The sequence below is a fragment of the Podarcis filfolensis genome (genome assembly GCF_964270895.1).
Source record: "Podarcis filfolensis genome assembly, chromosome: 17".
NCBI lineage: Eukaryota > Metazoa > Chordata > Lepidosauria > Squamata > Lacertidae > Podarcis > Podarcis filfolensis.
Window position 1 is genome coordinate 7,092,900 of NC_139621.1, and position 13,356 is coordinate 7,106,255.

Consider the following 13,356-nt stretch of genomic DNA (forward strand, 5'->3'; position numbering starts at 1 on the left):
TCTATTTCAAACGAGGCAGAATAGTATCAACCCGGCCCGATGACACAGAGCCCTGATTACTTCATTGGGTTGTCTTTGGAGGAATGAGCCCTATTGCGTTTCCATGCTGCAATCCATCTTATGACTAGTAGGAATGTCCTGGAAGCCAGCTTTCCCACTGCCCATGTGCTGAAATGCTTTGGCCTTCATCATGCTTGGTTTCTGTAGAACAGGCTTGATTACACCAGATGCAAGCCAAGGGTGCTGTGAAGGCTGGTAGAGGGCGGAAGGCGTACCTGTCTGACCCACGGGGCACAATCCATCAGGAAGTTTTCCTGGGCAAGCCCTGCAGAAAAGGACAGGAGCTCTTGCGCAGTTTCCTCTCATTTCACTAAGGAGAACGTTCTGATTATTAATGAGCAGGAGACTAGTTGCCTTAGGCTGCAATCCTAACATACCAGACAGGTCAAACTCCCAGTTGGACTTAACTTCTGAGTCTGCACAATAAATTATGCAGTTATCAAATTCAGTGTGCAGCACCATGTTGCTCCATCCTTGCTGGTGTTTGTATACATTCAAGCTGTGTAAATAAATGCATATAAAGTTCAAGAGTTTAGGGGAAGAGGTTTTGGATGATAAACCTCTAGTGCAATAATCTGTTTTCTTTTCTTTTCTTTTCTTTTTTTTACTTGTTCCCCAAAAATTGTATTGGTTTTCACAATATTATAAAAACCAAACAAACACACAAGACAAACAAATAAAACAAACATAAATCATAGCCTTATTGAAAATTACAGTTATTAACTTTCTTAAGTGACTTCCTCGCTTCCCCTTAGTTGAATTTCATTGCATGTCCTTTTAACGGTTTTCCAAATCCCAATTTTTATGAAATTTAACTTAAACATTAACATCCTTAAATCTTCACCTTATAGAATTAAACATATTACTTCATCACTTAACATAAATAAAATCCTAAGCCCATTAAGTATCTGCAAGCTATTTCCAGTTAATTTAACTTAACAAATTTAACTAAATAATCATTAAATTTATTCCATTCTTCCTGGTATCAATAATCTGTTTTCAATTTGCAGGACAGGAACAACCTGGAGCCCCTAGACCAGGGTTTCCCAAACTTGGGTCTCCAGCTGTTTTTAGACTACAATCCCCATCATCCCTGACCACTGGTCCTGCTAGCTAGGGATACTGGGAGTTGTAGTCCAAAAACAGCTGGGGGCTCAAGTCTGGGAAATCCTGCCCTATCCCCTCCAAGGAGGGGAGGAGAATGGGAGGAGAAACATACATTAGGAATCTTGTGAAGGTTGTGTTGCAAGGTCCTTGACTTGAGGGGACTGGTATTGGTATAAATTCTGGGCAGTCCTAACTATTATTGCCTTTGCAAAGTTGGGATCTCTGCATGGTTGCATTATGATCTCTTTGGCTTTTCTATGTATGCTGTGAACAAGGTGGTCTCTGGTTCAAATTTCACCTTTGACATAAAGTGCTAAGTATTTATTGTATATTTTCCAGAGTTATAACCATGTTATCAGAAGTTGAATGAGTCACACGGTCACTGAAAGCTGCATTTCCCTCACACCACCAGGCATGCATGTCATGTCCTGATCTTGAGATGGCTTCTGTTAGGAGGATTGGCTTATAAAGTTTTAAGACCTGCCTGCAGTTAATTTTATTGCGTGATCTATACTGCAATAATTTTTGTATTGCAATTGCATTTTTATTGTTTATTTTGTATTTCAATGTACTCTTGCCTAGAGACCTTTGGTTATGTAGCAGCACAGAAGCATCAAGAGAAGCTTCTCCCTTCACTGACAGGACTATGGTAGCTGAATCATAGGTGATAATATCCTGTTCTCTGTGAGTCTTGTAACAAAGTAAATGAGGGTTATATAGTACACCAATATCAGGGACACATTGTGCCTCTGAATACTAGTGCTCTCATGTCCTGCTTGTCCCAAAGACATCTAGTAGGCTACTAGGAGACAGGATGCTAGAACACACCATGCATTTAAAGTACATGCATTTAAAGCTCCAAAACATGAAGGAGTCTTGTGGCAATTTGAAGTTTAAACAAATTTATTATGGCATCAACCTTTATGGACTAAAGTCTATTTTATCATATGCACGAAGTGTTGGCAAGTATATGGATGCAGAGAAACACACACACACACACACACACAATGAATTCAGGGGGAAATGAAATGCAAAAACAAATTTGGGGGGGGGGGGGAAACACTGATAATTACAGCAGCCATTCACAAAGCAGTGTTGAAGATAGTGAACATCCTGGCATTTGTAAGCTAATTGACACCTGTAGTGAGGTTAAAAACCCGTTATGTTGATTCAGACTACAGGTGATAGAACCTAACTTCTTGTTAAGTTGCAACTCATCAGTTTCACACTGAGGATTCCCTTTGAAGTCCTTTTATCCAAGAAGGACAAAGGTCTGTAAAAGAGTATTGTAGGAGGTTGAAATGTTCTCCCGCTGGTTGTTGAATATTGCCCCTTTTGATGTCAGATTTGTGTCTATTATTCTTTTGCACAGAAACTGGCCTGTTTGTCCCTTGTAGATGGCGGAATGGCATCGCTGGCAGAAGATGGAATCCCAATGAGATGAGCAGGTGACAGGACCATGAATGTTGCAGCTATCATTATCAGATCCTGTTATAGTGCTGCCCTTTATATTGCCTTATTCCCCACCCCCTCAATAATACTTAGTGCTTATTCAGGGGGAAGATTCAATATCCCAAGACTTTTCCTTTCAACTGTCGCTTTAAGAATGTCCAGGCTATATGGCAAGTCTGGAGACTGGCAGCTTTTTTGCAAAAGTGTTTTGACAGGAATGGTGACGTGTGCGCATTCCTTGGAGCAGGTACTGAAACGGGATGCTATCTGGAATTGTCCTGTTGCTCTATTTACAGAGCAAAAACGATGCAGTTAATGTGATTAAAATCCCCCCCGGATTATATGAGGGGGGGGGTTGGGGTGGAGGAAACCCTTGATGTCCTGCTCCTTTAGCCCCAGAGGCTGGGCGGCTGAATTCTTCCACAACAGGCGTAGTTTAAAAGTTTGCCCCTTACGCTTTCACATTGGAAACGACTTTTTTTCCTGGTCATTTTGTGAATGAAGGTGGTTCGCAGCAGAGCAGCCCGGCGGCTCCCCCGCCTCCCTCGAGTCCGGTGGGGAGGAAGGCGAGGGCGCGGCGGCGATGAGCCCCCGGGGAGTGACGGGCGGCGGAGGCGGCCCCTTCCCGGCTTGGAATGCGCGGCTCGCCACATTGTTGCCATTCCCAGCCGGCTCCAGAATGTTGTGAATGGAAGGCTCGCAGCGCAGGCCACGCCCACATAGAACCCCACCGGCAGGACTGGGGCCGCCCCCGCCTTGCCTGATTGGCTGGGTGGGCCTCTCGACCTATGATTGACACCTTTTCCCCCCAGACGGCCCTCCCCTCCCACTTTCCTTTCTTTCCTTTTTTTAATATTTATTTAAACCCCACGACATGGGGGCGTGCATTGTTTCCTCCTTGAGCGGCAGTCGAGCTCGCCCAATCCTCGCCGGTCTCTCCCTCGCCGGCCACCCAATGGGAGGCGAGCAGGTTGAAAAGGGAGGACCGGCGAGGCCGCGGCCGCCGAGCTCATTGTTGTGGGAGCTCCTTAAAGGGGCCGCATCCGACGCCGCCAGCGGAGAGGGAGGAACGGCCGACTGAGCGGGCCAGGCCCGGGCCGCCGCCGCCGCCGCCTCCGCCGCTGGGTTTCCGGGCAAGGCGCGCAGGAGAGGCCGGGGATCGGCCGGGCCTATGGAGCCCCCGCCCGCCAAGCGCAGGTGCGGCGGCTCCGGGGAGCAGCCCGAGCCGGGGCCGGGGCCGGGCGCCGCCGCCTCCGCCGCCACCTCGGCCCCCAGCGCCGTCGAGACGCTTCTGGACCTGAGCGCCCGGCGGGTGGCGGAGACGTGGGCCTTCGAGCAGGTGAGGGCAGCAGCTTCTCCGCTCCCCCCCCCGGGCCGCCCGGGAGGCGCCGGGGCCGCTGCGTGGGAAGGAGCCGGCGCGTCCGAGGCTCCCTTCGCCTCTCTCTCCCCTGAGGTGCCGGGGCTGGCAGCTGCCCGGCAAGCCTTCCTCCCCTACCCCCTCATCTCCCCCCGAGGGTGCTGGACGGCGAGGGCACTCTGCACATCCTCAGGAGCGCCTTCCTGTATTTCGCCCCCCCCCCCCAGCCCCGGCCGCGTACGAGCCCTTCCCCCTTCTAAAGCCCCCCGCTTTCCTCCCCCCTCTCTTTTTCCTTTCTCCGACGGCTGCGGCCTGGCGTTGCAAAGCCGATCCCGGTGCCTCAGGCCGTGGAAGTTGGGGCTGCCCGCTCCTTCGAAGCTGCCCTTGTGGGGCTCGGCCCCTTCGAACAATGGGTCGGGGTGCAGGTGGCAGCGTCGTCGAGGGGCTTCCTCGGCCGGATTTATGCCGGCAGGAGAAGGGAACGCAGGAATTCTGCGCGCCCCTTGAGTTGACAATCCTACTTACTAGCCAGGCTTGAACAAAGCCGAGCCTAATCTGTTTGTTTTTCTCTCCACCAATCTCTACCCTCTGCCATCTCCCTGTAGTCTTCGCTGGGGCCAACTCCTTTCTTCCTTTTAATTCTCCCCCCTCCTGCTGCTGCCACCCTATCATCTTGTCATTCATACTTAGTTTTGTATGCTCTATCTCCTACCATCTTTTCCTGGGAGGTCAAATTTGGGCTGGCTGGATTATTGGGGGGAGGGTGTCCCCTCTAAGTAGCTTTTGAACCGGGGACAAGACGGCTGGTCCCATGAGCTGGGTAGGGGACTAATGGCCTAAATGTGGCCTTGCTTGGTATATTAACTTGCGATTTAGTGGACTTCCTCTAGGTCTCACCAGAGTGACTGACAGTTACATTCCGGATCTCCTCCTTTCTTTAGTCCATATACCTCACCTTTTTTCAGTTGTTGATTTGAGGAGAAGCTCCAGCATTTTTCTGACATCCCTTTTTGTGTGATCCCACCAGGATTTACAGCCAGGCTTCCAAGGTCCATTAAGACTGGAAGAAAAACATGATTTTATCTCCTGGCTTTCTTTGTGTACTACTTGCGCATGCTGTGTTTTATCTTCATCTGTTTGTGATTCTCTCTCACCCACAACCCCTGCCCTCTGTTCAAATGATGCCTTTATGCAGCTTGATTTGGAGGAAGTGGTTATCCTAGGGTGCCCTTTAAAGGCTTTCTCTGTGTGTGCCTGCTGAGAAATAGGTGGAGTGGGTGTTAATTGGGATAGCTGAAACTAGCTAACTTTGGCTAGCCGAGAGAGCCAGGACTAGTCTGGGCAAAGACTAGGAGAAGGTAAGGTTGTGATACTGTGGCGTGGAGGGTGCGGGGAGGCTAGGCTCGCTACACATGTTCTTCTCCTCTTTCTGAAATTTGTCAGAGCCACACTTGCTCACAATTCTTGGAGATCAAAGCTCAGCTACTTCCTTCCCTCAAATCTAAGAATTCCTTGTAAGCAGCTGTAGTTCCATCCAGGGAGACGACAGGGTTTGATTTCTGTGTCAGGCTGGGAAACTCATCAGACAAGAGTCACTTGTCACTTCCATCAATGAGTGAAACTTCCAAGTCCAAGCACTTGCACACCTGAAATAGGAGGGAATGCGGAGGAGCTCTGGGCTGAAAAAGCATACCCCCTCCAATCTCTTTAATTTTCAAGACTGGAAAGGTTTCATCGGGGAACGGTAAAAAGGAGAGGGGTGTCGCTAGGGAAAAGGCTGCTGTGTGTGCGAAGAATCCGCTGAAAAAATCTGAATTCTGCTCATTTAATGGGCTAGTCCACAAGGATGACTCTCTGGACTACTGTGCCAGTGCTTAGAGTAAGTGTAGACTGTTTATCAGTCAACCTCCACCTCCTCAATTTGCCTTGGCTTTGAGGCACATTTAGAACTCTGGAGCAATGAGAGGATAGAACTGGGTATCCCAAACACCCCCTCCCCATTTTGTCATTTGGAGCAGGCGTAGTCCTCATCTTGCATGTGAATTTGAACTGAATAGCTGTTGTAAAACACAGCCAAAGAGTTGCCTTTTAACTTGGTACCTCGTCTCAAGTTCGATAAATGGAATTCTCACCGTGAAGGGAATAGCTTTGACTTGAAAGTGACAGGGTTGTAACCATGATCTATAAATAAGCCTTTGTCTTGATCATTTCACGTAGACCTGTGTCTGGCCTCTTCCACTTTAGGCTGCAGGTGGTGGTGGGTGTATTACTAAATTCTTCTCTAAACAAATCAGTTTATTTCACAAGGAAGAGGAGCACATTTGGGAGAAGGTATCTATCTTTCTCCCAGACATATTCCATGTTCAAATAAATTTGTGTATGAAGGAGTATTCTATCATAAGAGCTCCCAACTTCAATCTAAATAATAGCAAACAGTACATAGGTTTACTACCTTAGTGAAAACTAAGCTTGGTGCTCACTTAGCTACATGAAGTGGCAGAGTCTATGTAGAAGTTGTAGTCAATTGTACAGTTGACTGCTTAAATTCCATTGAGGATTTAAGCAGGGTCTGTGAAAAGGACTGCAGGTCCACTTGTCTGTAGCATATACCTGTTTGGAACTGGTTTTCTGTAGTTTCATACCTTGATTTTCAGCATTAGCTGAAAATCTCTCTCTCTCTCTCTCTGTCTCTCTCTCTCTCGCTCCCCCCCCCCGTATTTAAATTGAAGGACACTTTTGCCATAGTACACCATTCCTGACTGACTTTCTCATATTGCTCTTGGGCTGTGTGTTGTTATGGTTCTCTCCATCAAGTCACTTTATTAAACTCTGTTCCTAGCTGACTGAAATACAAACGGGAATAGGTAGAGGAAACCTTCTGGTCAGATGAGGTGATATAGCTGTTATCAGGTGATGAATTCTCTGGTGCGGTTTTAAGAGCAGTGAAGTTTGATATGGACGAGTCTGATTCTTTAGGTGAAATCCACTGGGAGGTTTGCTGTGGAAGCCCCATTTATTTATTGAATTAATTATTTATTAAATTGTTATTTATTTATTGAATTTATAATAATTTCAAAGTTGCCCAGGGTGGCAGATGACCAGTGATAAAACATCTTTAAAACAATTCCAGTATAGATACAGACTGGGAAAGAAAAGGCTTGTTGGAAGGTACCATAGACGGTGACTGTGTGATATTTAAGGGGAGGGAATTCCTAGGGGGCAGGTGCCACAACAGTAAAGGCCTGATTGCTATATTGTGTGGAACAGACCTTCTCATAAGATGGTATCTGCAGGAGGCCCACATCTGCAGAGCCGTATAAGGATATGCAAGGGGCAAGACAATCTGTATAGGGTTGTATACATCAAAACCTTGACCTTAGCCTGGAAATTAATGGCAGTTCCTTTTATGAAGCTTACATTTGTTTGTGCAGGAGGCTTTTGCAGGAGATCTTCCAGTGGGTTAGTGGGACACAATCCCTCCCCCATCTAGATTTCCCCCCCTCCCCCAGTGTTTGATTAAAGAATAGTCAGAAGGAGGGAAGGATGCTAGAGGGAAGTTAGCACAGAAGAGATAGAAGCTTATTTATTTATTAAATTGATATACTGCCCTTCATCTGAAGATCACAAGATAAAAATACAAGATAAAAGCACAGACAAATAGTTAGAACAAAAGCAAAACAAGACAATAATTTTCCCCGCTCAAAAAACTACTACACCACATTTAAAAGGCCATAGAATATAAATCAGCTAAAGGCCTGGTTGAAGACAATCACCTCGTACCTAAAGATGTATAATGAAGGTGCCAGACAAACCTCCCTGGGGGTGGGGAGAGCATTCCACAAATGGGGAGCCACTGCAGAAGAGGTCTACCCTCTGGACCTCTCATGGAGGAGGCATGTGAAGAAGGGTCTCAGACGATGATCTCGGAGTCTGGGTTGGTTCATATGGGGAGAGGCGGTCCTTCAGGGATTGCAGCCCTAAGCCATTTAAAGCTTTATAGGTCACAACCAGCCCTTTGAATTGTGCCCAGAAACTAATTGGCAGCCAGTGCAGTTGGGCCAGGATCAGTGTAATATGCTAAAACCGTCTTGTCCTGGTGAGCAACCTGGCCACTGAATTCTGCACCACCTGGTTTCCAAACATTCTTCAGAGGCAGAACTACATATAACGTGTTGCAGTAATCCAGCCTAGAACTCTCTGGTCCTTAGGGAGACTGTGTGTGAGATGAGTTTTGCCAGGAGGACTGGATGAAAGCAAGGCTGTAACTAGGCTTTATTACACCTGGGTCAAAGACCCAGTTTGGCAACCCCCGCATGCACATTTGTGTACACACACACAGAGGCTGGGAGCCTCAATGGTGTGCCTCTGGAAGCTTCAACTGGGACAAAATGTCCAGCTAGTGCGCACCCCCTCCCCAGCTATGGCCCTAGCATCTGCTTCCTGTGTCAAGAGCAGTGTGAAAGGGGATGGGGGGTGGAATTAAGAAAATGGGGAGTTAAAAAGAGAACCTGCATGGAGACACAGGGAAAGCGCTGGAAGAGAACTTTGAACTAGAAGCCCGATGCTGAAAGAGCTGAAAATTTTGGCAAAAAAGTTGGTGTGAGAATAGCAATACGGTGTGTGGGAGATGAATTTAATGAAGGGATCAGAACAGATTAAGTGGGAGAAATTCCAGTAGTTAAGACGACTGCATGGAGAAGGGGGCCGAAAGGGAATGACATATTAAGACCGTGTGTGTGTGTCTGTATGTAAGGAATTCAGTTCTGCCCAAGTTTGGATTGAATCACAAGGTTACTTACAAATTTGGCACAAGAGGAGGAGGGTTTAGTGAAATTTTGGAGTCTTACGACCACCTGCCTGTGCCAAAGATTCAGCTGCTGCTTGTGAGACAAGAGTTGATAACGCTCTGTTACCTGAGGAAACTATTGGGTAGAATTTAGGCAAAGTTTTAGGCTGAAAGATTTGCTCATTCTTTTATCTTTAATTTGAGAAGATTGGGCGAGAGGGCAAGGGGGAAAAGAAGGCTGGATGAGATCTGTGAATATTTGTAAGCAGAGCATTGCTTAATATGGGAGAAAACTTCCGCCAGCGAGGAAGCTGTATTAACATAAATTAGCTAGAAGGGAAATACAGTAAGTTAGTTAAGTGTCAACATGTGGACCAGTTTCTGTTTTCTGGACAGAGTTGGAATTGTGTACCTATAAGCTACATAAACTGGACTAGGAGGAAATATCTGCGAGTGGACTTTTAGGAGCCTGCCTGATCCTTGCTGGCCATTCTCTGAATACCAAGACTTTGTGTGGCCACCATTTATGCTGAAGTGAAGGAAAAGTCTTTTCCTTGTGGCGTCAGTTGGTCGTGGCAACTGTGTGGGAGTCTGGAACCAGAAATAGAAGAGAAGGCCAATTTTGAGTATCCTTTGCATGGAAATTGGTGTATAGATTTAGAAGTTAGTGTGCCTGTTGTGATGCATTTAAGAGATCTGGTTGCAGCAGTGCTGAAACTTCTGGCACCTGTTGGCTGAGCCGTTCTGTGGTGTCTTGAGCGTTCCGAGAAGCGAGAATGAAATGGGCCATGCAGAATGTTTGCGCACAGTATGTCACAGATGTGGGGAAGTGGGAAGTAGGTTTGGTTGGGGCTGAAGTCACCTGCTGTCTCTAGGGCAGGAGGAGGTTTGTGAGGAAGGTAAGCCAGATGAATGAGAATGATCCCAAGAGATGGAGGCTGAAGGGCCAGGAGACTGTGCCCAGGCAGAAAATTCAGAGAAAGTGGGAGAATAATCCATAGACTGGAATATGAGTTGGAGCTGGCTCCAGGTTTCGGAGGGCTGTTGGGCAAGATGCCCTCAATGCAACCCTTCCTTGGGAAAGGCTACCTTCTCCTTGTTATCACCTCTGCTTGGTTACACAACTTCTCCTTTTAAGCCCAGTCTGCGCAGCTATCCAGAGAGAGCTATCACTGTTCATTTGCTTGGGGACGGTAGGCAAGAATAGCAAGAAGGAGGAGCAGGAGGCTCCAGAGACTGGCATTTGGCCGCCTGTTGCAGTGTAGTCCATGGCAGGTGCCAACAACATCCCCATTCCCGATGCTGCCATTTGACCTAGAAATCTACTTTCTTGTAACTAGAAACCGTTGGTTCAAGTCCTACCTAACCTTCTGAGCAGGAGAAAACAAGCTTTCTCCATCTTCCATGTAACAGCTCTAAAGATAATTGAAGATGGCTATCATGTCTCCTCTCTCTCCTCTTTTCCAGGCTAAACATATCCAGATCCCTTAACTGTTCCTCACAAGGCTTGGTTTCCAGACCCCTGATCATTTCGATCACACTCCTCTGAACATGTTCCAGTTTTATCAATATCCTTCTTTAATTTTGGAGCCCAAAATTGGACACACTATTCCAGGTGTGATCTGACCAAGGCAGAATAGAGTGGTTCTATTACGTCCCTTGACTTGAATTCTATACTTCTGTTGGTGCAGCCTAGAATAACCTTAGCTTTTTTTGCTTCTGCATCGCACTGTTGACTCATGTTAAGTTTGTGGTTTACTAAGACCCCTAGATCCTTTTCGCATGTACAACTAAGCTAGGTGTCCCCCATTTTATATTTGTGCAGCTGGTCATTCCTTCCTAAGTGTAGAACCTGGCATTTGGCCCTGTTGAAATTCATTTTGTTAGTTTGGGCCCAGTTCTCCAATCTGTTAAAACTAATATTGAATCCTAATTCCATCTTCAGTGGCATTAGCTATCCCTCCCAGTTTGGTGGTGGTGGTTTTGTTTTGTTTTGAGAATGAGTGCTGGACTGAAAGGTTGAAAAACATGGACCTAAGGCATTTGCTCTTTGTCCCAGGGTGTTAGACGGTTTGTGCTCCAGCCCTTTGGGGTTCCTTTTACCCAGAAAATCTTCCTGCATCTTCACAGCAGCAGCAATCCAGTTCTCTATTCGTGAATTCCCATGAAGGAATAAACACCTCACCCGTTCAGTTCTTCTCCAAAGTATTTATTTATATTACAAGTTGTGTAACACTATATCACTACTGGTCTACATAAAATAAAACACAACTGTATACAGAGATTTCAGTCCCTTGCTCTGAGAGACAGGCTCACAGTCTCTCACAAAGGCCAGCTCAGGGTATGCTGGGTGACAAGCCCAGCATATATTTCTGAATTCAGGAAATGGAGGAGCAATAAGGAGGTTATGATATGGCCATTCTTCCATTCGTATGCTGCTCTTGGCGTGCTTGGACTTTCCCATTAACATGCTGGGGCCTCCTTGCCTTTGGGGGGTTGTTATGAATGTGAATGTTGTTCAGGCTTGGTCTAAAGGGGAATGAGGCTCTGAGCCTCAGTGACCAAAATGGAGGGCGAGTGAGGGGAGAGAGGAAGGAATTCCAAACTTACTTGCATTAACTAGCCAGATACGCTATGACCAAAGGAAGTCAAGATGATCACGGGACCCAGCTCTCACTGGACAGGAGCTTAGCATGGTGCGTGGTAGTACCTGGCTTCACTCTCCCCCCTTCATTTTATCTGTGGCAGCAGGAACTCTCTGCTCTCTGGGAGGGATGGGTGCTATTGGCCCAGAGCAGGCTTCTCCATAGCTGCTCTCCTTTTTCTGAGCTACGGGCTACTGACAAGCCACAACAATGGCTTTATGCCTCTGGTTTACGGTAGATGATGCTTGGCGATCGCATCTTTGCGTAAGCATTTGCATTCCTTTCCCAGGCCTGTCACAATTCTGTGGCTTCCAGTATCATGTGGCTTCATGTCGTCTCCACCCTCAACCCCACCAAATACTTAGGAATTCCAATTCACTAGGCACCTTCTTATAGTACAGAGAGCTCAGCGGGGTGGGTAGCAGCCCAAATAGCTGGCCATCCATCTGCTTGACCACATTGGTGTCTAGGAATTTGAAAAGGTTTTTAGTCATACCCTGGTGTCATGAAAATATGGTGTTTGTGCCCAGACAGCCAATGCAGTTTCTCTCCAGATGTTGCTGAACTCCAGCTGCAGTCATCCCTGATCACTGGCCCTGCTGGCTAGGGCTGATGAGAGGGCGTCAAGCGCCAGCTTTCCCATCCTTGCTGCATCAAGGCCGGGTTGGGGAATGCAGCTTTGCCTTGTGAACAAAGTGTATATAGTCATACCTCCATTTACGTAACTCTCTGGTTACGTAAACTTTGGGATGCGCGCGCGGCAAACCCGGAAGTATTTTACTGGGTTTCACCGTGCATGCATGCGCAGAAGTGGTCCTCAGGTTGCGGAAACCTCTGGATCCGACCGGACCTCTGGAACGGATCCCGTCCGCGACTGGAGGTACCACTGTATCAGTTTATGGCATCCCTGTTCCGGGATGTCAGGCTTGTTTGGAGGTGGCCAGGGCCGAAACATGCACCTATGTATTGTTTTAAACATTTAGATTCTCATTTTCTGTGTTAGGCTTGACAGTTGAATAGCTATAAAAGTAAAGCTCTGAATATAAAACATCAGAGTTTTAACAGGAACCAAGTCAGTCATGAAAAACACAGTGATTGGCCCAGGGTCACCCAGTGAGCTCCACAGCTGAGTGGGGACTTGAACCTTGCCCCCCAGGCCCCAGCCCATCACTGCTATACCACAGGGCAGTGTAAAAGCTAAGAGTTGGTGCCTGGCAGATATCTAGGTGAGCAAGTTCCATCACTCAGGTGCCACCACAGAAAAGACTTGATCCTTGGGTCTAAAGGTTGGGGCTGCAAGGATGGCACATGAAGGATGATCTTAAGAGATGAATGGGTTTATACAGGAGACAGTTGTCATTCAGATCCCTGGTCCCAGGATGTTATAGTCCTAATGGTGATCTTATTCCTCTCGTCCAGGTAGAAGAGCGTTTCTCCCGCGTCCCGGAACCTGTGCAGAAGCGCATTGTTTTTTGGTCCTTCCCACGGAGTGAGCGAGAAATATGCATGTACTCATCCCTTGGCTATCACCCTCCGGAGGGTGAGCGAGACTCACGTGTGCCCTTTAACCGTGGCCTAAATTTGTTACAGTCGGGTGCTGTTGACCGTGTCCTGCAAGTAGGTAAGTGGCTTTTGTGTTGGATGAATCTTGCACACTGCTCCAGAGGGTTGGGGGAACCCCTGGAATAGATTTAGGGGGCATGCAAGGGGAGAGCTTTCTGTTGCACAATCAGAAATCTTTGTGCTGATAGAGCAATGGGGGCGGGGAGGAGAGGGAAGGGATGTCCCACTGAGCAAAGGAAAATCCTTGTGGCAAAGTTAAAGCAGTGATAAAACTATGCTTGCATGCAGTTGAAAGGTCTGGAGTGGCACTTCAGCATATGCATGTATGTGGGAGGAAATACTCTCGAATTCTGAGTAAATATGCATTGGACTACGGGACGTGGGTG

At 47.2% G+C, this 13,356-nt stretch overlaps 1 protein-coding gene across 1 annotated transcript in view; it reads left to right on the top strand.

Moving 5' to 3' along the window:
• Window positions 1–3,592: 3,592 nt before the first annotated feature.
• Window positions 3,593–13,356, top strand: part of ZSWIM4 (zinc finger SWIM-type containing 4) — a 41,414-nt gene continuing 31,650 nt past the window's right edge. Inside the window, exons 1-2 of the mRNA XM_083592934.1 lie at window positions 3,593–3,958; window positions 12,827–13,028. Coding sequence (XP_083449060.1) covers window positions 3,791–3,958; window positions 12,827–13,028 — 370 coding nt within the window. The 5' untranslated portion in view covers window positions 3,593–3,790. The remainder of the gene's footprint in view (window positions 3,959–12,826; window positions 13,029–13,356) is intronic.